General features: G+C 39.3%; 1 protein-coding gene across 4 annotated transcripts in view; it reads right to left on the reverse strand.

Moving 5' to 3' along the window:
• Cth (Cystathionine gamma-lyase) overlaps window positions 1–25591 on the reverse strand; it is a 664174-nt gene that overhangs the window by 51874 nt on the left and 586709 nt on the right. For all 4 annotated transcript variants that reach the window (XM_068225275.1, XM_067136551.2, XM_067136549.2 and 1 more), the window contains one exon: window positions 8995–9169. In XM_068225275.1, coding sequence (XP_068081376.1) covers window positions 8995–9169 — 175 coding nt within the window. The remainder of the gene's footprint in view (window positions 1–8994; window positions 9170–25591) is intronic.

The following is a 25591-nucleotide window of genomic DNA, read 5'->3' on the forward strand; positions in this document are numbered from 1 at the left end:
ACAGGGACGAATGTAGAAACACATGCACCGTTGAGAGAGCAAAAGTTGTACATATTAAAAATAAGCTTAAGCACATAACTTGCAGTGCGAAAATATTTGAATTTGAAAGATTCTTGAATAAAAGACGCACGCGCACACACTTCTAAAGAGCCAGCAGGCAGGAAAAAGTAAGGTGAAACCTTAAGAGTTCTTCTGAGAAGAGTTCATCATACTTTCAATGTTCCGACTAACTAATGAAGTCTCGTTTTGAGTTCCTGATAAACATACACAACAGGAAATTAAACAATATACATCTTACAAGGAGATAAAAACAGGGAAAGTTATACATATTAAAAATAGTCTTAACCACAAATCTTGCAGTGTGAAAATATTTGTCTTGAATGATTCCTGAATACAAAACACGCGCATACAATTCCGAAGAGCCAGCAGGCAGGAAAAAGTAAAGTGAAACCTTAAAAGAGTTCTTCTGAGAAGAGTTCATCATTTTTTCTATGTTCCGACTAGCTAATGAAGTCTCCCTTGAGTTCCTGATAAACATATACAACAGGAAATTCTCCTTCACTTTCAACAATAGCTATAAAGACCAACGGTAAATTTCATTTTAAATATTGTGCAGAGACGTGACAGCATGATTATGAACATGATATAACTCCTTCATTTAACCCAATTTTTACACAAGGTGTTACATTAAACAATACACATCTTACGAGGAGATGAAAACAGGGCCGAATGACTCCTTTTCGATAGAAGATAGGAAAGGAAGATAGGAAAAACTAGAAAGGTTCCACCTTTTCAATACAAAAATGTTATAGGTTTATTTATAACATGTATTTGCACTTGGGACTAGTTTCAACGCTGTGTTGGCGTCATCATCAGCCAAAAAATGGGAAAATAGGCCAGTGTGTAGGCATTCATATTACACAAGGTGTTACATTAAACAATACAAATCTTGCAAGGAGATAAAAACATGGATGAATATAGAAACAAATGAATCGTTGAGAAAGCAAAAGTTATACATGTTAAAAAATAACCTTAACCACACATCTTGCAGTGCGAAAATATTCTTCTTGAATGATTCCTGAGTATAAAACACACGCGCACACATTTCTGAAGAGCCAGCAGGCAGGACAAAGTAAAGTGAAACCTTAAGGGATCTTCTGAGAAGAGTTCATCATTTTTCTATGTTCCGATTAAATAATGAAGTCTCCCTTGAGTTCCTGATAAACATACACAACAGGAAATTCTCCTTCACTCTCAACAATAGCTATAAAGACCAACGGTAAATTTCATTTTTCAAAGACGTGAAAGCATGATCTTGAACGTGATGTAACTCCTTTCATTTAACCCATTTCTTACACAAGGTGTTACATTAAATAATATTCGGCCCTGTTTTCATCTCCTCGTAAGATGTGTATTGTTTAATGTAACACCTTGTGTAAAAATTGGGTTAAATGAAGGAGTTATATCATGTTCATAATCATGCTGTCACGTCTCTGCACAATATTTAAAATGAAATTTACCGTTGGTCTTTATAGCTATTGTTGAAAGTGAAGGAGAATTTCCTGTTGTATATGTTTATCAGGAACTCAAGGGAGACTTCATTAGCTAGTCGGAACATAGAAAAAATGATGAACTCTTCTCAGAAGAACTCTTAAGGTTTCACTTTACTTTTTCCTGCCTGCTGGCTCTTCGGAATTGTATGCGCGTGTGTTTTGTATTCAGGAATCATTCAAGACGAATATTTTCACACTGCAAGATTTGTGGTTAAGACTATTTTTAATATGTATAACTTTCCCTGTTTTTATCTCCTTGTAAGATGTATATTGTTTAATTTCCTGTTGTGTATGTTTATCAGGAACTCAAAACGAGACTTCATTAGTTAGTCGGAACATTGAAAGTATGATGAACTCTTCTCAGAAGAACTCTTAAGGTTTCACCTTACTTTTTCCTGCCTGCTGGCTCTTTAGAAGTGTGTGCGCGTGCGTCTTTTATTCAAGAATCTTTCAAATTCAAATATTTTCGCACTGCAAGTTATGTGCTTAAGCTTATTTTTAATATGTACAACTTTTGCTCTCTCAACGGTGCATGTGTTTCTACATTCGTCCCTGTTTTTATCTCCTCGTGAGATATATTATTTAATGTAACACCTTGTGTAAGAAATGGGTTAAATGAAAGGAGTTACATCACGTTCAAGATCATGCTTTCACGTCTTTGAAAAATGAAATTTACCGTTGGTCTTTATAGCTATTGTTGAGAGTGAAGGAGAATTTCCTGTTGTGTATGTTTATCAGGAACTCAAGGGAGACTTCATTATTTAATCGGAACATAGAAAAATGATGAACTCTTCTCAGAAGATCCCTTAAGGTTTCACTTTACTTTGTCCTGCCTGCTGGCTCTTCAGAAATGTGTGCGCGTGTGTTTTATACTCAGGAATCATTCAAGAAGAATATTTTCGCACTGCAAGATGTGTGGTTAAGGTTATTTTTTAACATGTATAACTTTTGCTTTCTCAACGATTCATTTGTTTCTATATTCATCCATGTTTTTATCTCCTTGCAAGATTTGTATTGTTTAATGTAACACCTTGTGTAATATGAATGCCTACACACTGGCCTATTTTCCCATTTTTTGGCTGATGATGACGCCAACACAGCGTCGAAACTAGTCCCAAGTGCAAATACATGTTATAAATAAACCTATAACATTTTTGTATTGAAAAGGTGGAACCTTTCTAGTTTTTCCTGTGATTCATATAGGAAAGAACAGACTTAAGATTCGTGATCTGCTCTGCACAAAATCATCTTTTCCTAAACCCCCCTTGATAGTCACCCAATTGTGAATTGAACTGCACTTCTGTCCAGGTCTGAAGAGCTTTTGAGAGAATTCTGTACAGTATCAAAAGGAGGGAGGTACCACGGTAGTTCTTTACATCTGCTTTGTCATCGTTCTTACAAAGGGGATTAACCAGGTCTGCTGTCCAGTCACTTGGAATTCTCTCTGTTTCTCAGGTCTCATGAATAATCTCTGTTAGTTTGTCGATCACCTTGTCACTTGTGGACTTCCAGAGTTTAGCAATAACGTATTTGATCTACGACTTCTTGATAGACACACATTCCTGATACTTAAAACTATACAGTGCCTCAGAAACTACAACTAAAAATACATATTTGACTTTAGACTCCTACATAACTTTGAAATCTCAACACACAGTGTTCCCTTATGTGTATAGTGCTCCATAAACTGCATCTGACAGAATCATCTAAACTTCATTTTTACCTGTGCATCTTATTTGTCTATTTTGGTTATATTTCAACGCACAGTGCTCCTTAAAGATTTTAGTGCTTCACTAGCAGAAACCAAACAGAATTATTTAAACTTATCAAATTTATTTTTCTATGCATTGTTTTAAACTTATTTGTAATTGGCTGATGATGACCATGAATACTGGTCGAAACCTGTACCAATTTTAATGAAATAGGAATGTAAACTTACATTTTTTATTTTAATAGTATTGAAAGTTGGAACCATTATATACCTTCTTTTAACTTAATATTTAGTGAGGTTGCGTTTGAACGATCTATAGAAATCCCTGGTGTTGTTCTTAAGAAATCCTGTTCAATTTGTGTCAGTTGGATTTTGTCAAATGAGTGTTTTACCCAGGCACGGCGGGTCTATGTTTGCCGTGTTAGCCTGGCAAGGACGAGCAGAGAGCACATCACGCACTATAGCCAGGAGTTTAGTTCCAAGAACGCTAGTCTCCCAGCCGACATCGACAGACCTTTGGTACAGTAGTACACTCATCGCACCGCATGGAGTGCTCAAACACGAGCTCCTATGCATCAGCATCATGCTACCCGCCGTACATGAGCGAAAAGTAATATCTGCTCACGCCTGCCAGCCAATCACGAGGCAGGACCAAGTCAAATCAACTAATAGCAATTTCTCAGGCTCTCAGTACAGTACCGGTTTGGTTTTTGTCACTGCACGATCAGTGTAACTATACCTGACCCTACCGTAACTTGCTGAGTAGCAATTCACAAAGCCGGTCCTCATATTGAGTTTGACCGTTCCAGTGTTTCAATAACACCCATGCAAAGCCCACCCAATACCAACCACCTAGTCGGGACCACCCTGGTGGACTGAGTAGCCAGGACTCCGACATCCCAGACTACAGAAATTTCCAACAACTTTTCACATCACAGCCATGGCCAATAACTTTGAAAACCACAATTCACCCTTCCACAAACCACTACGACTCCATCCCACAAACTCACCTGCCTACCCTACTTTCTACCCAATAATCATTCCACACAAACACAACCCTGAACTAGACTAACAGCAACAACAAGACTCAAAACACGATCACCGCAAACTTGAATACTTCGCCATTCGTAATGTATGCAAATATATCCAATACATAGAGGAAATAGATACTAGCTACTTTTTCATCGTTTACGACAATGAAGGCTTCGATGAAATTACACAACAATGTGAAATTCATGGTGTTAGATACAAAATTTGCACAGATGACGCTGGTACAATAGACAAAGGCACTCAAACCCAGCCTAACACCAAACACTCAGAAGCACAAACGAACCCCCCCCCCACCACATGACTTAACCAAATATTTACAGACTCCTAAGAACACCAGTCACCAAACTGCACAAACAATGCCATCCAACAAGGACATAATCAAACAGACAGACATTACATTACATTACCACCCGAAACAGACACTAATCTCCTTTCTCCACTCTCTCCACTTCAAATACCAACCGAACCCGGGACCAAGACCTTACCAGTCTCGAGACCAGGAACACAAGCCATGTACACACAGACTGGGAGCAGGTGTGAAAAACCTACTCCCAAGTCACAGGAACCACCAACACGCAACACTCCCACTCAAACCTGCACAGCCACCAGACCCACACTCATCACATAATGCTATACTTGCCTTAATTTAAATCACTCTACAGCAGTTTGCTCAGAACATACCCGCTGTAACACATGTGGCGGTCTGCTACAATGATTGTAAGGTACCAAGGGACCAGGCGAGGTGTGCAAACTACCACGGCAGCAACACGGCCTCATTCCCTGGTTGCCCATTCATTAAAAAAGACAATTAAAGCACACTACAAACATGCACAGCATCTCAACATATCCAGAAAACCTCCCCCTCTACTAAGCCTTACAATCACACCACACTCGAACCCAAGTACCCTCACCAGCTCACACACCCACCAGCCCTACTAAGATACAACCACCCTCCTACATATGCTAATTTCTAAACTTACTTTTCGCCCAAAACATGCCCCCCATCACACCCCCCACGAAGTCAATACCACAGCCTATATATCTATACCCCCACCCACACACCAAGTAACAACCATTCAGCTATGAACCAAGACCATAAAGTTCTCACTTACTACCTAAGAGTGAAGCACTGGAACCTCGGGTACAGCTTGGGCAGAGTCAAAAAGCTTCTAAATTACACAAAATGCTGCTTTTCTAAATTTTAACATCCGCACACTTACATACATAACTATTTATAAATTATAAATATGTGAGTCACTGCGTAATATCACTGGTATAGTCTCGCTGCAATACCAAAGCAACATTGGGAGTTGTCAGTACCTGCATGGGTGACCATCCAGGACTATCACATACTGGTCAGTCAACATAATAGCATGGCTGTTGCCCTAGTCAGGCACACACATACAGAATTACAAATTTAAATTTTTACACATAAATTGATCCCCACACAACAAATAATTAATTCACTTTCTAAATTGTTAAAAATCATAACATAACACAATTATTACAGACCGACAGAGGAGCCTTACAATCCACAGAGATAGGTGGCACATACCAACGAATGATCAACGAATGTGACTACATAATATTATGGCATATAACTTGTTTATTTAAAACCATATGCTATATTATAACAACAATAAAGCCCAATCCTATAACGCATAAATATCACTTTAAGTGATGAAAGCTTTGCATCTGTCGAATGATGAAGATATGATAAAGATGTTGCCCATAGGGAACGGTGGCTCCAAGTAGCCTACGCAGTGGCCTCCACAGTATGCACTAGCCATACGTCTTGGTAGGTGTGCTATTTACCAACTGAGCCCAACTTAGCACACTGGGGCGAAACGCTGGCAACCAGGAATGAGTTAGGTGGAAAATTTATAATGTCCAATAACGGACCAACTATATTGGTATGATGAAGATATGCCGACTGTGCGCTCTGTTTGCTGTTTTGCAGAGGCAAACATGAGGAGCTTGAATTCAGTCTGGGCGCACTTGCACATTTGAAGCACTCAGGAACACTGCACAGAGCTGACTATGCTGGCTACTACGCTCGCATGTTTGCCACAGTTGAGAGGCTAACTTTACAATAATCGCTTGCAGTGTTCAGTAGTGATTATTAAGAGCATGTCTCCTGCCTGCAACGGCTTTGTTGTTGCTAAAGGGAGATTCAGTTATAATGGAGGACAAATGCTGCTGTGTTATTGAGGACTTATTAACCAGTCGAGAGGCTAACTTAACAGTAATCACTTGCAGTGTTCAGCGGTGATTGTTAAGAGCGTGTCTTCTGCCTGCAACGCCTTTGTTGTTGCTAAAGGGAGATTCAGTTATAATGGAGGACAAATGCTGCTGTGTTATTGAGGACTTATTAAAAAAACATTCATTCTCTAGCCAAACTATTGCTGCTAAGATACAAATCATAAACAATGGGAGACCCACTCCCAGTATATCAGCTATGGTAACAGAAGGAATAGGCAAATTGTGTTGTTTTAATGATTCCTGGTACACGAATTATACATGGACCTCACAAGTTGGCCGTGCAGTTAGGATCGCACGGCTGTGAGCTTGCATCCGGGAGACAGTGGATTCAAATCCCACTGTTGGCAGCCCTGAAGATGGTTTTCTGTGGTTTCCCATTTTCACACCAGGCAAATGCTGGGGCTGTACCTTAATTAAGGCCACTGCCACTTCCTTCCAACTCCTAACACTTTCCTATCCCATCGTCACCATAAGAACTATCTGTGTCAGTGCGACGTAAAGCAACTAGCAAAAAAAAAAAATAACCCCACAGATACATGGCTGTGTGACTGAAGGAAATCGTGTTCCTTGTATAGCTGGCCTTGCCCTGTATTTTGATGTACTAAAGAAACAACGAACAGAAATTATACTGAGACTGTACAGTGACGTACTTGATACAATACTTCAACATATACTGTAACCTACCATTTTTCCTAACTGAATAAGCTGGAATTTATTTCTCTTTTGAATTTTTACTTGTTTGAAACATACATCGACTCTTTCCCTGGTCGGCCATTCAAATCTCAGGTTAAATAATATGATAACTACTTCAATGACCTGGTACTCAAAACTGAGTTGTCGGCCATCTATGCATCAACAAAATTTAAGATTTCCTGCATACTAGAACAGGACATATGGCCACTGAATGGAAGCACCATGCAAATGTGAGGGGAAAAAATAGTTGCAATTACTTATGCTCCAACCCTCGTATTATCCTGTGGGCTCGTTCAACCATTTGGCACTGTTATGTCAGTAACTACCATATGAAATATCAAAACTTATATCTGACAGGGCTTGGTTAATTAGTCTATGTCAGAATGAGACATCAAGGCCTATAACTGCACATGCTGGCTGCATGTAGCTATAGTACTACATAAATAACAGTAGTGGTCAAATGAAGGCACACGTTTGTAGACCTGATACAGGACCAATCCGCTGGAAAAAAATGGTAAGATCACCACACCATTCTGTTAGTCATGAGGGATCCCTAACCAACATCAGTGCAAATTCAAACAATTGTGTCATGAAGATGTAAGTGGTGAAGTCCTCAAATGTTAAGATCATTCTTAAAATACAGATTAGAAAGAAAATATTACTAAATGATAACCTATAAATAAATAGCGCAATGTAAAAAGGAAAACATGTGATGCCAAACGAAGTGTTCCTCTTGGTATTCAACAACATTCTGCCATCTCAAGGCAGAAACAGTGCAGACATCATTCATCGCAAGAATGCAAAGCAGTTCCCGCAAAAAATTGAAGACCGGGCGAGTTGGCCGTGCGCGTAGAGGCGCGCGGCTGTGAGCTTGCATCCGGGAGATAGTAGGTTCGAATCCCACTATCGGCAGCCCTGAAGATGGTTTTCCGTGGTTTCCCATTTTCACACCAGGCAAATGCTGGGGCTGTACCTTAATTAAGGCCACGGCCGCTTCCTTCCAACTCGTAGGCCATTCCTATCCCATCGTCGCCATAAGACCTATCTGTGTCGGTGCGACGTAAAACCCCTAGCAAAAAAAAAAAAAAAAAAATTGAAGAATCACACTGGGCGAATAAATGTCATAATGTTGTTTTTTAGTGAAGAAATGCATTTTTATCCTGACCTCAATCATCATTGCAAATGTGCCCAAGGATCGGCCAAAGCAATCTTTCTGTAGAGAGATGCATGGAGCTGACTATGCCCACACTCACACAGCATAGAATTCCACAGAAACTCTCCACAACATCACAACTTTACAGTGGCTGCAAGTTTCCCGTGCTGAAGTCCTACTGAACATGTGTGGGGCTTGACAGGTAGGAGACAATAAATCCCCTCAGTCACTATGAACTGTGGAACAATTCACTCTCACACTGTAGCAAGCATGGCCGCAATGATGCAGGAAGTGTACTAGAATATTACTGACCTATGTGTATTGCAGTGTGAGGTGGCCAAAGTCTGTAGAGACTCTTACTCAAACATGAGCACGGAGCAACTGGATAATGTTACCTCAAATTACTGCCCAGTTCCCATCCTGCTTGCTCAATTGCAGTTTTGGAATCCACTCTTAATGATGTTGGAATTCCCATTCCACAATGGACAGTGAAATCAAACATATGGACACAGGTGCAAGATCAAGATCATTCACTCTAGTTCATTAAAAAAAATTACAATAACCAAACTCACGGCAGCTCAGCGAGACTCTCGTAACCACCCAAACTTTCTGCTAGAGTGAACACCTTCAGTGCACTAAGGAACTTGCGTGATTCTTCTAGGCCACCTTTCAGGTAGAAGGACATCATACCACTGTGCCCATAACTTTGTCTTTTCATCAACTGATGCTGAGGATGAGAAGGAAGTCCTAAAACATACAAAGATTAAGACATTCTTAAAAGACACACTAGAAAGAGAGGATTATGCACACTCACACATGCACACATGCACGCGCGCACACACACACAGAGTTATAAATGATGACCTATAAATCAAGATATATTAAGAAATAGCATCTACCTACACCTTACATAGACAAAAGACAGGAAAAAGTCTTGTAAGTCACCAAATGCAAACTTATCAATCAATGATCTGCATTTAGGGCAGTCACCCAGGTGGCAAATTCCCTATCAATTGTTTACCTCATATTTACATTTTACCTAGCTTTTTCTTAAATATTTTCAATGAACTTGGAACTTTATCAAACATGTCCCTTTATTTATTCCAGTCCCTTTCTCTTCATCCTATAAATGAATATTTACCCCAGTCTGTCCTCTTGAATTCCAACTTTATCTTCATATTATGTTTCCTACTTTTCAAAGCTCCAACTCAAGCTTATTTTTTTTACTTATGTCAATCCACGCCAACTTACCACTGATAGCATCTTACGAAACATAGAACATATTAACGCTATTGGACATAACAGAATTTCAGGTATGGACCAACATATGGTTGACAATAATTATCATTTCAGTGATAATTGTACCGGGAGGTACACCCCAACACCGCACATTTAAATCTAGCGCCTAAAAGAACTCCTCTAGTGGAGAAACAGTGAAATTGAAACTAGACCAACTTATAAATTTACTCAGAAGATGTCACCACAGATATCTAATGTAATTTGGTTATTGTGACGTTTCCTGAACTGACTGTATTTCTACTTGTTTTGTTTGCCATTTATCAAGAAGTCTGGACTTTCTTCCATAGATGTCACTACAAAAAAACTATATAATAATAGTTTTATTGCAGCCAGATGGCCATGTAAGTAAGTACATTAATTCTAACATTTCCACATAGGTCTCATTCTTCTGAACAGAATTTAGTCAATGATTTCCCCTCTATTAGGACATGTCAAGACGTGGTATCTATCACATTCACGATCGCACAATTTACACATGCATCCGAATTTAGGTTCATGAAATGTTTTGGTTTTGCAAAGCTTAAAGTGAAAGCCATGAACAGCCAATCTAATTACAATATGTCTTAATTCGTAGTTCGCTTCCATCCATCCCCGCACTGTCATAGCATCTGTTGCATAGAAATCTAACCAAATGTCTTCTCTTTTCTGCTTCAGTTCCGTAAGCAGTTGATCGTAATTTGTCGTGGATGGTAGTGACATCTTGAAGCGTAGCTCTTCGATCAGGAAAGATTCCCTTGTCAGAACATACACAAGTCGAGATAGTGTATACTTCGAAAGCCCCAGAGCTCTCTTTAAGTATGCGGCTTTGACTTTCTCTATTCGTCGTAGACTATTAATATTTAGGTATTCCCAGACGAGTTATAGACCATAGGTGATTATAGGCACAACTATAATATTGAAGAGCTGTATCGCTGCTTTAACTGACATCTTACATAAATCTTTGATTTCATTCACTGCTTTAAATGCCAAGATAGTCCTATTCTCTATGTGTTTTGTGAAAACATCACCTCTGGTTTGGAATATGACTCCCAGGTATTTGAAGTGACTAACCCTTGTTAGTTCTTTACCATTGTAATGGACTCTGTCAGTCACTGCTGATCTTCCCCCTTTTCTGAAAATCATGTGGACAGTCTTTTGGTCATTTATGCTGAGATCAATTTCATGTGCCCATGCTGCCAGAAGATCAAAGGACTCTTGCAGGTCCTCCAGCCGTTCTGCAGCGAGAACCATATCATCTGCATATACATACAACTTTACACCATCCTTGATGTATCGCGTCACATCCGAAGTGATTATTGAGAACAGAAGAGGACTTAGAGGATCTCCTTGTAGTACACCATTGGTCTGTGCTATTGCATCTGATATTGATATGTTATCCTGTATAAATACTGTATTGTTGGAGAGAATGTCTTTGATTATGACCGTCAGATAGTGACTCTTACCAATTAATTGTTCCAACTTTGTCAGGAGTATGTTCCTATTGAGCATATCGAAAGCTTTAGAGAAGTCAACAAAGATTGCGTGGAGCTTTCCACCTGGTACTCTTAGTGCTTCCTCGATATCTTGTTTTAAACACTCCACCGCTTGCAGGGTAGATCTACCTCTTCTGAAACCAAACTGTTGCTCTGGTATATATTGATCCACAAGTGTTGTTAGCCTGTCAGTGAGAATTTTGGTCATTACCTTAAAAAGAGTGCATTCGAGTGCGATACCTCTGTACGAGTCTGGATCTCCCATGTCCCCTTTGTCCTTGTATACCATTTTGATGTAGGATCTCCTCCAGCTATCTGGTATTCTACCTCTCCGAAGACATTCGTTCATCAAATAAGACCACGTTTCTTTCAAAATTGGAGTCACAGTTTTTAAATGTTCGTAGTAAATCTGATCAGGTCCACAAGCCTTTCCATTTCCCATGCTGTGTATAGCGTTCTCGATATTCATTACAGTTATAGGCAAAAACTCAGTTACATCTTCTAATTGTGTCTGTAGCGGTCAAGTATCTTTAACCTGAAGCACTTGACACATATGTTTTTCCCAGGTTTCTATTGGTATGTCCCTAGGGAATTTTGGTTTTCTTGGGTTCAGTATTTTATAAGGATGTCGTTCAGCAACTTCTATCTTCTTTATATCTAGTATTTCTTGGTACTCTTTCTTCTTTTGTTTTATTAGCTGCTTATAGAGCCTGCGAGAGAGTGTGTATATTTCAAGGTTTTCTGGAGACGGAGAATTCAAGGTAATGTGTAATTTATTCAGCGTTTCTTTCCTAGCAGCATAGCAGTCTGAGTCGAACCAGGGCTTTGCTTTCTGTTTGTATGGATCTGTATACTGTATAGCCTTCTGCATCTGGCGGTCTAATTCTAGAACAGCTTCGTCCAACATACCGTCCCTGATCAGTTCCTGTACTATTTCAAAATTTGCTTCTTGTATTTTGGCAGAGTCAAGTGTCCTTGTGGGGTAGAGTGCTGGCATTTTCTTTTTTCCATCTTGCAATAAAAGATTAAAGTTTGTTACTACTGGCAAATGTTTTCTAATAGCAATAGGGATGACCTGTTGGTGCGTTGGATGGATGTTTTGCAAGTTCGTAAACACAAGATCTATTGTACTCCTCCCGTTATATGCTACGTATGTAAACTGATTTCGCTGGTTGATTAATTTTAAGCCTTCTTCTTCCAAATATTCCATCACACACGTAGTTTTAAAATCTGGCTTGTCAATTCTACAATTCATATCACCAGCAAGTAACAATGGTTCATCTGGGTCCAACTTGTTTAAGATAGTACCTAATCCTTCTATTATGTCATTCACTGGGGAGTGTGGTTGGTAGTATAGGCATGCTATGGAACATATTTTAGTTCTTATAAACAAGATGTGCTCTGAAGAGTGTATTACTTGAAAAGGAGAGAAATCGCATTTTAATAGGCACGTGATTCCACCTTTTGGTCTGCCTACATGCTCCTGGGAGGCGAAATTATGGATTGTATACATGCCTTTTGTGGACCATTCATATGTCAGCATTGTCTCAAAAAAACTATGATCATGCATCCTGGTGTGAAGTGAAACAACTTTCGATTTAAAGAAGTTTTGTATTCATAAGTTTCTTTTACTGACTGATGTTCATTTATTTTTGGGTTGGCAATATTTATCTTTTCTTTCTGCCAGTTTTGAATCTAGCCAATCCCTAACAACGGTAAATCGGGGATAGAGAGTGATATACCCTCTTGAGCTCCCCTTCATCTTGGTTTGAGGTGCCACATTTGTTTCTGCAATGTATTAAAGTTATTTCCATCCGTGCGACCTCAGTAGTTTGGTATTAGCTCCTGTTTCGTCGGCCAAGTGCCCTGTAGGTCTTTAAAATTTTTGGAGCTCAATATTCGACTCCATCCAAGTTGCACTCGGGCCGTTTATTTAACCTGTTCTTTTTCACTACGGCCCTGTAGGTTGGGTACTAGATACCTCTATGTAATAAGATCCTAATAGTAAATAGTGCATTGTAAGGCCAGTGATTATTAGGTTTTCATGTTATGTTGCTTGGAAAACTGAGAGCACTTAGCTCGTTTCTAGTGTTGTAAAAGCGCCTCTGGGAAGTTTGATATTGTAAGTTGGGAGCAAGTGCTCCATGTATTGAGGGATTTCTGCCATTGAGTAAATTTTTGCTCTTTTGTAAATTTGAGCTAGGAGCTCAAGAATTGTAAAGCGAGGGTCTTGAAGCCCAGATTCTTAAACTGTCACTAAATTTTGAATTTTCTTGTCTTGTCTAAAATTTGTCATTGTACCTGACGTTTCGTTGTTATGAAAATTTGCTAAGGTTGAATTTAAGAAAATATAACCTTCATTTTAAGTTTTAAATTCAATTCTTGACATTGTAGTTAGACCCATTCAACCCAGCACCTTCTTTACCTCTGCGCTCCACGGGTAACCCCGTAACAATAATAATCAAGATTTATACAGTATATCCTAAAATCTTTATGGAACCGTCCCCTTGACAGCATTACGAAAGAATATTTCATCAAACTTGACCAATATGTCAACCCTGATCATAATTTAACCCTTCAAGCTGGTATTAGAAGTTGGCCAAGTTTTACCCTACAGCGGTAATAAATTTTAGAAATGTATCACAATTTTACATGCTGTCAAAAACATTGCTCTAACTTCTAAACGACTTACCTGATTTTGTTTATGCAGTTCATATCATGCAGATGTTGTATCTACAAACACAAAGGCTGCATGCAAAGTAACAAAATGCCTAATAACTTTCTTGTTGGAATAAAATTAGAATCAACAGGTGTCCATGACCACTTGGATGAGCATTAACTTATATTAGTAACATTATTTACATCACACGTAATTTCTTGCTGTGCATAATCATCATCACTATCATTATCACTCAGATTATTCTCATCACTACTTTCGCCTAATATGCATTTGAAATCTGCATTAGATAAAAACAGACCATGTTGTTTACACAATCCACGCTGATGAAACAAATTCTTTTTATGCCAACACAATGTCCCATTACGGTAGAAGACTCTCCAGTATAGAATGATACCCTGCGCTGCGAGCTGTGCTAGAAGTCCACGTTGACAACCAACAAATGGCACACATATGTACATCTAAAATATCACTAGCCTAGTCCGTACAGGTACATGTCGAACCGGCTTGAGCTGTTAAATTAAGTAAATGAAAAATTAATATTTTATATGATGTAACTATCCCACTCTTAGCCAACGGATACTACATCTCTAATTCATAAACTATCCCATACCGCATAGTATAACTCCCCCTCTATTCCTTTCCATAGCACGCTCCCCTATCTCACATCAAGATAGCATAACACATGACACATAGAACAGAAAACCAACTCAGCAAGTTATTATAAGAAGATCCACTAGAAATGGAAAAAACAATGATTAGACAATCAATCAATCACTACAGATCTGCATTTAGTGCAATCGCCCAGTCGGCAGATTTCCTATCTGTTGTTTTCCTAGCCTTTTCTTAAATGATTGTAAAGAAATTGGAAATTTATTGAACATCTCCCCTTGGCAAGTTATTCCAATTTTTAGAATTGAATACGTGGATATAAAAAATAACACTTGTAACATACTTTGTATTTACATACCACTTAGTCCTCCCAGCCCAAACTTTGTAACATTTTTGTAATGCCACTCTTTTGTCCGAAATCGCCCAGAACAAATCAAGCTGCTTTTCTTTGGATATTTTCCAGTTCTTGAATCAAGTAATCCTGGTGAGGGTCCCATACACTGGAACCATACTCTAGTTGGGGTCTTACCAGAGACTTATATGCCCTCTCCTTTACATCCTTACTAAAACCCCTAAATACCCTCATAACCAAGTGCTGACATCTGCACCCTTTATTTACAATCATATTTATGTGATTATCCCAATGAAGATCTTTCCTTATATTAAGACCTAGGTATTTACAATGATCCCCAAAGGGAACTTTCGCCCCATCAATTCAGTAATTAAAACTGAGAGGTCTTTTCCTATTTGTGAAACTCACAACCTGACTTTTAACCCCGTTTATCATCATACCATTGCCTACTGTCCATCTCACAACATTATCGAGGTCATTTTGCAGTTGCTCACAATCTTGTTATTTAGTACTCTGTACAGAATAACATCATCTGCAAAAAGCATTATCTCTGTTTACACTTCTTTACACATATCATTTCTATATATAAGAAAACATTAAGGTCCAAAAATACTGCCTTGAGGAATTCCCCTCTTAATTATTACAGGGTCAGATAAAGCTTCGCCTTCTCTAATTCTCTGAATTCTATTTTCTAGAAACAGAGCCACCCATTCAGTCACTCTTTTATCAAGTCCAATTGCACTCATTTTTGCCTGTAGTCTCCCATGATCTGTTACGAGCTCAACTTCGCTTACCTTATGCATACTTCTCCGCTCCGATTTAAGTGCACATTATATTGCGCTGCTTCACGAACTTTCAGCTTACAAGTCTGTCTCACCACTGCTTGGACTGCTGCCCCTCCACGCGCAATCACCGTGACGTCACCCGGTTCCAGTGTTTTCTCGAGCTCGCTTCGCTTCCGTATATATACTCGCCGCTTTCTCTTGTCCGGCGATCAGGTGTGATTGATATGTTGTAATCGGCAGTGGGAGCTTGAGCAGTGTACGCGGCTGGACCGTGTGCATTTCAATTTTACTTCATTCTTCTTTACGTACTGGGTGAGCAGACTTTTATTATTATTATTGTCATCCATTCAATTTTGCCCTCTCTTTCTCCATATGGGCTTGGCTAATGCTTGGATTTCGAACTCTAGTCCCTTCAGGACTCTACGAAATTACGCTGTGCCAAACTATTGGCTTTAGACTTGTGGTGGAAATGTGAAGGAAGAAGTGTACTGGACTAGCGATATTATGGCGACCTTCAACTTCTAAAGTGTTGTGCATGAACTTTGCCTTCCCTCGTTTTGAAGTGGGACTTGACAGCCTGATCATTTCCCTTTCCCTGCTGTTTGTTTCTTGGTTTTCTTTTCCTGTTCCTCTTTCCATTCTCCTTTTCTCATAATTTGCTAATGAAATTTGGTAACATTGTGGTCTGCCAATTTCGCACTGCGTCTGCTGTTTACATTTCGAATGTTCTAGTATCTTCCTGTCTTAAACAAGTGTGTGTTAGATTTTGGGGGATATGATGTTGTTTTATTGCGTACCATTTTAGGTACTGGAAAGTTCCCCTTAACTTGTATAATTTTTACTTGTTCCTTTTCAAAATTTCTTGCTGTTTTTTGCGCGGCATTCATGTGAACGTTGTCATATTGGAACTTGAATGTAATGAGAACATAATTTATTCCTATAGCCCTTATCTCGTACCTGAGTATACCAAAGATTTATTGTAATTTGTGTGGTTACCCTTTTTAGTGCCTGTATGAACCAAAATAAGACCTGTCAATAACTTGTATGATTCCCCTTTTCTATGGTGTATCAAATGGTCCAATTTTACTCTCTGTTGTGAAAACATTTGTTATCTCTTTTGAAGTTGTTTCAATATATTTCTAAACCTGTGCTTTTGGGAGTTCTCATTTCTGTGTTCTCTTTCGTTTTGTTCAGTATGTACCTACCGCGGAAATTCCCCTTGGGAAAAGGCCCATAATTGTAATCGGCACATGACTTGGGATGTTATCTGCACTGATTGTGGTTATTTGAAGCATGACATTTTGCCATTACTCTATACTACACGTTTCCCTGCGCTCTGCTTTGCTAAGTTCTCTGTGCGGCATACTAGCACATATTACTGGGAGTCTTTCGCTTCCTTCATATTGAACTTTCGTTGATATTTGCCAAGCGACTGCTGCAAGTACTTGGAAATACATACTCATATTTAATTATACCAATGTACCGCAACACATGGTAGCAGATTACTTCCCATTTTGACTGCCCTTATTCTCTCGTGTGCTTTCATTCATGGCTTGCTTTTCCGATAACTTCCCTTTAGGGGAAGACTCTTCATTATTATCTTCTCCGCTACCACCAAATTTATCATTGCCCAACCCTCCTGTACCAAATTTAATTTCCTTTTCTTCTGCTTCGTCTTCTCCCTCCCTATACCCGTCTTCATCCAACCACACACCTGATTTTCAATCTGATGATACTAAACCTTCCGTTTTACTACATCATATGGCCCCACCCCCTCCTCCTTATTCTCAACCCCCAGTACCTACTACCCCCTCTGTTGATAGTGCACTTAATGTACAAATCATTAAGCAGTCGTTATTACAAGTTCCCCAACTATTAGCAACAGATCCCCGAAATCTTACCATTTGGCTGTTTTCGGTTCGCAAGTTCTTAAACATAAAAGTTGCCTCTTTTCCCCAATTAAGTGGCCTCCTGTCCACCAAAACTACGGGTTTTTTTTCCACCTTTTGGTTGGATAATATGTCAAATTTTACAAATTGGTATGAATTGAGACATGCGATACACAATTATTTCTTACCCCTAGAAGTCCGTCACAAATTAAGTACCAAGTTCATCAGACGCCACCAGCTACCCAACGAACCTGCGCACGACTATTTGGACTCTATTATCACTTATAGTGATGTTTTAAATATTTCATATAATACTTCCAAACTGATATCTATTATTCAGTTTTATGCCGCCCCATCATTCCGCATGCTTTTTAATGTTCTTGCCCCCCTTGTTTCCCTCTTTCAACTCTACAATCTTGCTCAACAACACACCATACATTCTTTAGGGGATCGTTCCTACTATGCTTCCGTCTCTCCTCCACCTATTACTGCTCCTCCCTTACGTCCTTTTTTGTCTGCAGTACCCCCCCTTAGTGTTCGTCCTCCCATAACCTGCTATCGCTGTAAATTACCGGGCCATATTGCCCGTCAATGTACTAATTTGCCTTCGGGAAACGCCCTTCACCCACGTCCTTAGGCAGTAGGCGTTCACATAGGGAAAATCTGCCTCATTCCTCGCAGCTTACCTCCGTATCCGCATCTTCCCAATCCATTCATAATTCTATTTCTCTTTTACCCCCGAGTTGTCATGTTTTGCTTACTGTTAATAACCTTCCTTCTGTTGTGCTCCTCGATTCTGGGGCGGCAGTGTCACTTATTAGCTCCCGATTTTATAAAGATTTACTTCACAATAATCCTCATTTGAAATATCTTCCATCTCCCCTTTGATGTCTTTCAGTTTCTAATCAACCTTTGCAAATTTTGGGTAGTATCTTGTTACATATTAAACTACAGCACCTTTCTTGGCCTTTCACTTTTCAGATTGTTGAGGACTTGTCATTCCCGGTTATCTTAGGATATGATTTTTTTTCGCATACTGGTCTTCTTCTCGATTCCGCCCAGTCTAAAGTTTTTTTTTCCTTTTCGGACAAGTTTGTTCCGTTGATTAACATCTCTGATTTTCCTTTTCGTTCACATTCCCTACTTCCTGCTATTAACTCTATTCATTCCGACCAGGTTCAAGCTTTGCTCACCGAGTTTCCTGACGTTATTATCCCTAATTTGGGTACGGTTAAGAATTTTTTTGCACATATTGATCTAGTGGATTCTACTCCTGTCCACTCTTCTCCTTATTTCCTTAGCCCTCCTCGGATGAACGCTTTAAATCAGTTGATTCAGATAATGCTTAAAGACAATACTATTATTCCATCATCTTCCGACTATGCCTCATTCTGCGAGGTTTATTGTTGATTACAGGAAGCTCAATGAGAAAATCGTCTACGATGCCTATCCGATGCCTAAATTAAAATCGGCATTCCAACATTTTTCCGGTTCCAAATTTTTCTCAATTTTCGACCTCAATTCTGCCTACAATCAGCTTCCCTTAGATGACCTCAGTTCTCGGTATACGGCGTTCATTACTCCTAATGGGCTCTACCAATTTAAAAAAGTTCCTTTTGGCCTTAATCTAGGCTCCCAAATAATGCAGCGTTTTGTGGACTCCCTTTTTGCTGACATTAAGTATAAGTATCTTTTTCCTTTCGTTGATGATATCTTAGTTTTTTCTCCTGATTTTGAATCGCATTTGTCTCATGTACGCGAAGTCCTTACTCGTCTTCGCAATGTCGGTCTCACCGTTAATCCTTCTAAAGTTTTGATCGCCCAAACCTCGATTAAATTTCTCGGCCACATATTGAGCTCTGATGGTATTGCTGTTGACCCTGACCGTGTCTCCGCCATTAATAAGATACCCCCTCCTACTAACTTGAAACATTTACGATCCTTTTTGGGAATGGTCGGCTTCTACGCCAAGTACAACCCTAATTTTTCATCCATTGCTGATCCATTGAATAAACTCAAAAGGAAAGGGGTGAAATTTCACTGGTCCCCTCAGCAACAAATGGCCTTTGATCTTCTTAAATCGAAATTATCCCATGCTCCCCTCTTACAAATTCCGGACTTTAATCTTACCTTTGAACTATCCACTGATGCCTCGGACATTGCCATTGGCGCTGTCCTTCAACAAACTGTTAATGACCATACGCTTCCTGTTGCCTATTTTAGCCGCCTGTTATCCCCTGTTGAACAAAAGTATTCTACTTACGAAAAAGAAGCCCTGGCTCTTATTCTTTCAATAGAACACTTTTCTGAATACCTCGACCATCGTGAATTCATTGTCAGCACTGATAACCAGGCTCTTTCTTGGTTACTACATAATGCCCCAAAAATTGGTCATACTGGTCGTTGGTTACTCCGCCTGTCTCGTTTCAAATTCTCCTTAAAATTCGTTTCCGGTTATAATAATTCTGTTGCCGATGCTCTTTCCCATCTCTTTGATGACCACCAGCTTCAACCCTCCGAACTTGATTCCCTTCCCATTAACTCTGTTATTTCCGTCTCTTCTTTAACTAACTTTCCCCTCTCTTTTCAATCTTGCTTGCACCATCAACAGCTTGACCCGTACTGTCAACAAATTTCTCAAGAAATTACTTCTCCTAATTATTCTGGCCCATTTCGGGTCCATCACCAACTCCTTCTTTTTAAACCTACCCCTAAAGCTACTCCTCGCCTGGTTCTTCCTTCCACTCTCCGATCTATGGTATTTCAATATTTTCATGATTCGCCTATGGGCGGCAACTTTGGGAGAGCTAAGACCTACGCTCGCCTTGCCTCCCAATTTTTTTGGCCGTAAATGCGTAAAGACATTTTTTCGTGGGTTCGATCTTGCCCTTCTTGTCAGAAACATAAACCATTAAATCACCTTCCTTACGGCTCCTATGCCGCCTCTCCTGCTACTTACTCATCTGAAAAGTATTACATTGACATTGTTGGGCCTATTGTCAAATCCTCTAAATCCAATTCATATATTTTCACTCTGTTAGATGGTTTTTCTAAATTTCTTATTGTTCGTCCTTTGAGAAATATCTCCTCACAAATTGTTATCAATCTTTTGTTCAATTACATCTTTCCTATCACTGGTCTCCCTAAAGTTCTCATTTCTGATAATGCTTCGATTTTCACCTCTAGACAGTTCTATAATTTTTTGTTTTTCTCTCGGCATAAAAAAAGTTTGCACTTCCCCGTATCACCCTCAGGCAAATACCATTGAACGCTACCACCGTAACCTGAAAACGTTTCTATCTATTTTCCACTCCCACAACCAGAAATCATGGGACACCGAACTTCCTTCTTTTGTTCTGGCCCTCAACTCCACCATTAATTCCTCTACTGGTTGTACTCCGGCTAAACTCTTTCTCGGCCGTGAGTTGAATATCCCTCTTGCTCTAACGTGGGATCTACCCTCGCTTTTGGACGCCCCCTCCGATCGTCTTAATCATTCCCAATTGTATTCCGCTTATCAAAAGCTCCTTCAGGCCAGCAAAGTTCACAAGAAACTGTGTAATTCTCGTGTCTTACCTTCTAAATTTAAATTGTTTGATTTAGTTCTTCTTAAAAATCACCCCCTCAGCTCTACACCTCAGAATATTTCTGCTAAACTCTCCCCTCGTTGGATGGGTCCATTCCGTATTCTTTCTTTTCCCTCGCCTAATACCGCTCAGCTCCAGTCTGTGGAATCCCCTACTGACCTCCAAAAGGCACCTAATCCCTATTTTTCCCTTTTTTTTTTTTTTTTTGGTAGGGCGGGAGATGGGTATTGATCAGTTCTGTTATCACCTTTTTTATCTCCTTGATTCTACGGTATTATTTTGATGTCTATCACTCTCCTTCCTTCATATTTCTTGTTTGTTTCTTTCTTTTTGCTTCTGCTCACCCAGGTCACCTCCCACTGCCTAAATTTTCATGCCTGATCCTCCCCCTCTTATAACTAAGTTTTTCTTGTTTGTTGTTATCCCTTTGGGATATATTATTGATAAATATTGTAATTTTCTATTGTCAAATTGTCATGCAGACCACTAGATAATCATGTTTTATTACTAATATTATCCGGTTCGTTCCCTTGCCCTCTCCTTCCCCCCCCCCCCGTCCTTTTCCCCCTTTTCTTCCCTTATTCTCTCTTGTTACTTATTCTCTCCTGTCTTCATCTTTACGTTTCGTCGGTTCTGCTTCTTCGGCTGTCGTCGTTTCTACCGTCGTCGGATCTCCGCCACTCTTCATCTTCGTCCGCATCGCTTTGGATCACCTGTACTGCTTTCACCACCCTCAGCTTCTCGTCGTGCCGTCTCGTCAACTTTGGACACCAATCCTTCGGATTTCTTCTGGTGGTGGGAGTATGTTACGAGCTCAACTTCGCTTACCTTATGCATACTTCTCCGCTCCGATTTAAGTGCACATTATATTGCGCTGCTTCACGAACTTTCAGCTTACAAGTCTGTCTCACCACTGCTTGGACTGCTGCACCTCCACGCGCAATCACCGTGACGTCACCCGGTTCCAGTGTTTTCTCGAGCTCGCTTCGCTTCCGTATATATACTCGCCGCTTTCTCTTGTCCGGCGATCAGGTGTGATTGATATGTTGTAATCAGCAGTGGGAGCTTGAGCAGTGTACGCGGCTGGACCATGTGCATTTCAATTTTACTTCATTCTTCTTTACGTACTGGGTGAGCAGACTTTTATTATTATTATTGTCATCCATTCAATTTTGCCCTTTCTTTCTCCATATGGGCTTGGCTAATGCTTGGATTTCGAACTCTAGTCCCTTCAGGACTCTACGAAATTACGCTGTGCCAAACTATTGGCTTTAGACTTGTGGTGGAAATGTGAAGGAAGAAGTGTACTGGACTAGCGATATTATGGTGACCTTCAACTTCTAAAGTGTTGTGCATGAACTTTGCCTTCCCTCGTTTTGAAGTGGGACTTGACAGCCTGATCATTTCCCTTTCCCTGCTGTTTGTTTCTTGGTTTTCTTTTCCTGTTCCTCTTTCCATTCTCCTTTTCTCATAATTTGCTAATGAAATTTGGTAACATTGTGGTCTGCCAATTTCGCACTGCGTCTGCTGTTTACATTTCGAATGTTCTAGTATCTTCCTGTCTTAAACAAGTGTGTGTTAGATTTTGGGGGATATGATGTTGTTTTATTGCGTATCATTTTAGGTACTGGAAAGTTCCCCTTAACTTGTATAATTTTTACTTGTTCCTTTTCAAAATTTCTTGCTGTTTTTTGCGCGGCATTCATGTGAACGTTGTCATATTGGAACTTGAATGTAATAAGAACATAATTTATTCCTATAGCCCTTATCTCGTACCTGAGTATACCAAAGATTTATTGTAATTTGTGTGGTTACCCTTTTTAGTGCCTGTATGAACCAAAATAAGACCTGTCAATAACTTGTATGATTCCCCTTTTCTATGGTGTATCAAATGGTCCAATTTTACTCTCTGTTGTGAAAACATTTGTTATCTCTTTTGAAGTTGTTTCAATATATTTCTAAACCTGTGCTTTTGGGAGTTCTCATTTCTGTGTTCTCTTTCGTTTTGTTCAGTATGTACCTACCGCGGAAATTCCCCTTGGGAAAAGGCCCATAATTGTAATCGGCACATGACTTGGGATGTTATCTGCACTGATTGTGGTTATTTGAAGCATGACATTTTGCCATTACTCTATACTACACGTTTCCCTGCGCTCTGCTTTGCTAAGTTCTCTGTGCGGCATACTAGCACATATTACTGGGAGTCTTTCGCTTCCTTCATATTGAACTTTCGTTGATATTTGCCAAGCGACTGCTGCAAGTACTTGGAAATGCATACTCATATTTAATTATACCAATGTACCGCAACAGATCTACCCCATCAAAAACTGACCTGCTGAATCCAGGACATCTGCTATATCTTGCTGGAATCCTACAAGTTGAGCTTCAGTGGAATAACCTTTCCTAAACCCAAACTGCCTTCTATCAAACCAGTTATTAATTTTGCAAACATGTCTTATATAATCAGAAAGAGTGCTTTCCCAAAGCTGACATGCAATGCACATCAAAATGACTGGCCTGTAATTTTCACCTTTATGTCTATCACCCTTTCCTTTATACACAGGACTACTATAGCAACTCTCCATTCAATTGGTATAGCTCCCTCATGCAAACAATAATCAAGTAAGTACTTCAGATATGGTACTACATCCCAACCCATTGTCTTTAGTATATCCCCCGAAACCTTATGAATTCCAATTGCTTTTCTGGTTTTCAAATTTTGTATCTTACTGTAAACTTCATTGCTGTCATAGGTAAATTTTAATACCGGTACTCCTTTAGTATTAGTAACCTCCTCTATCCTCTTCAATCCCGAACCTCTTAATGCAATCGATGTGTTATATTTTTTCAAATAATTTTTAAAAATACTTTGAATAATTTAGACCCAAACATAAAATTTACAGCTGAAGAAGAAGAGAAAGGCATACTCAATTTTCTGGATATCCAAACAATTCGTAAAGACAACCATTTCCAATTTAAAATATACAGGAAACCCACTTTTACCCCGACTACAATCAAAAGTGATTCTTTACATCCCATCTCGCAAAAGAAATCAGCTTATTATGGTTTCGTCAACAGAGCCTTTGAAATTCCGCTAACAGAAACAGACAGAAAAAAGGAACTTTCTTTCATTTGTCAACAGGCTCTACATAATGGTTTCAGTTTGAAATTCATCAATAAAATCATCACTAAATGCAAATACCAACAACAAATTAAACTTAAACAGCAAAAAAGAAAAAGGATATGTAAAATTCACCTTTAATAACCCGCAGATTTACGAAATCACCAACTTATTCAAGAAACACAATACCAAGGTAGCCTTCTCTACAAACAACAACACGAAACATAGATTCTTTAGTCATAATAAAGCTAATAAACTTAAAGATGACGAATTCCAGGAATCGGGTATTTATAAGCTGACTTGTGCTCAATGTGAAAAAACTTACGTGGGACAATCTGGAAGGAACTTCTCAATTAGATATCAAGAACACGTCAATGCTGAAAGATACAAAAGATTCTCTGCCATGGGATCCCATATGAAAGAGTCCAACCACAAATTCACCAATATAAAACAGGACCTTCAAATTATCTGTATGATTAATAAAGGTAATCTTATGAACAACCTGGAAAACATCCACATCGTTCTTGATAAATTGGAAAACGGTGAAGAGAATCTCAACGAAAACAACGAGCATAAAAACATCTTATATGAGAATATTAGCAAATACTTAGAATGGGTAGACATGAAACAGACTAGACGAACAAGAGATTTAATCAGACACGACATCGCAGAAGCACAGCCCAATCTCCCTCCTCCCTCACATGTTATTTTAGATGGCGATAAAACTCTACTTCCCTTCTCTCCAGAGCTTTCCATGAATTGTCAAACTGTATCACATCGTTACTTCACCAGGTCGCGCTCAAAGACAGACCCTCTAGACAGCGCAGAATAAACATCTTTTCCAAACAAGAACGAGAGGCAAGATGACCTATTCTGATGACCTCCATTTTTATCAAAGAAGTCTCCAAAAAACGTTTATTTGTGCTTATTGTCAATGTTTTTCTTTTCAGTTCTTTATTTATACAGCTGAAGAGGACCACTAAGTGGTCGAAACATGTCCTGTAAGTTTTAATTTTATTCAATTTTGCCTGAGGCATTAATAAAGTATCGATTAGGTGGTTATTTATACTTACTTCTTCATTGTAAGTAGACAAAACCATACGTAGAGCATATGCTACATACGGACTGAGGAGGCTATCTGGACATTATCCCTGAAATTATCAATCTTGGAACCTGTTTCTGCCTTAATGTACCTATGCATACTCTTCCATTTTTCACTAAAATTTGTATGGCCACTGATTATGCTTGCCATCATGTTAACCTTAGCTGACTTCTTGGCTAGATTCAACTTCCTAGTAAGTTTCTTCAATTTCTCCTTCCACAGCCATTTCTAACTCTATTTCTTTCCAACCTTCACCTCGTCCTCAGTCTCCTT

Source organism: Anabrus simplex, chromosome 1 (assembly GCF_040414725.1).
Source record: "Anabrus simplex isolate iqAnaSimp1 chromosome 1, ASM4041472v1, whole genome shotgun sequence".
In the NCBI taxonomy this organism is placed as follows: Eukaryota; Metazoa; Arthropoda; class Insecta; order Orthoptera; family Tettigoniidae; genus Anabrus; species Anabrus simplex.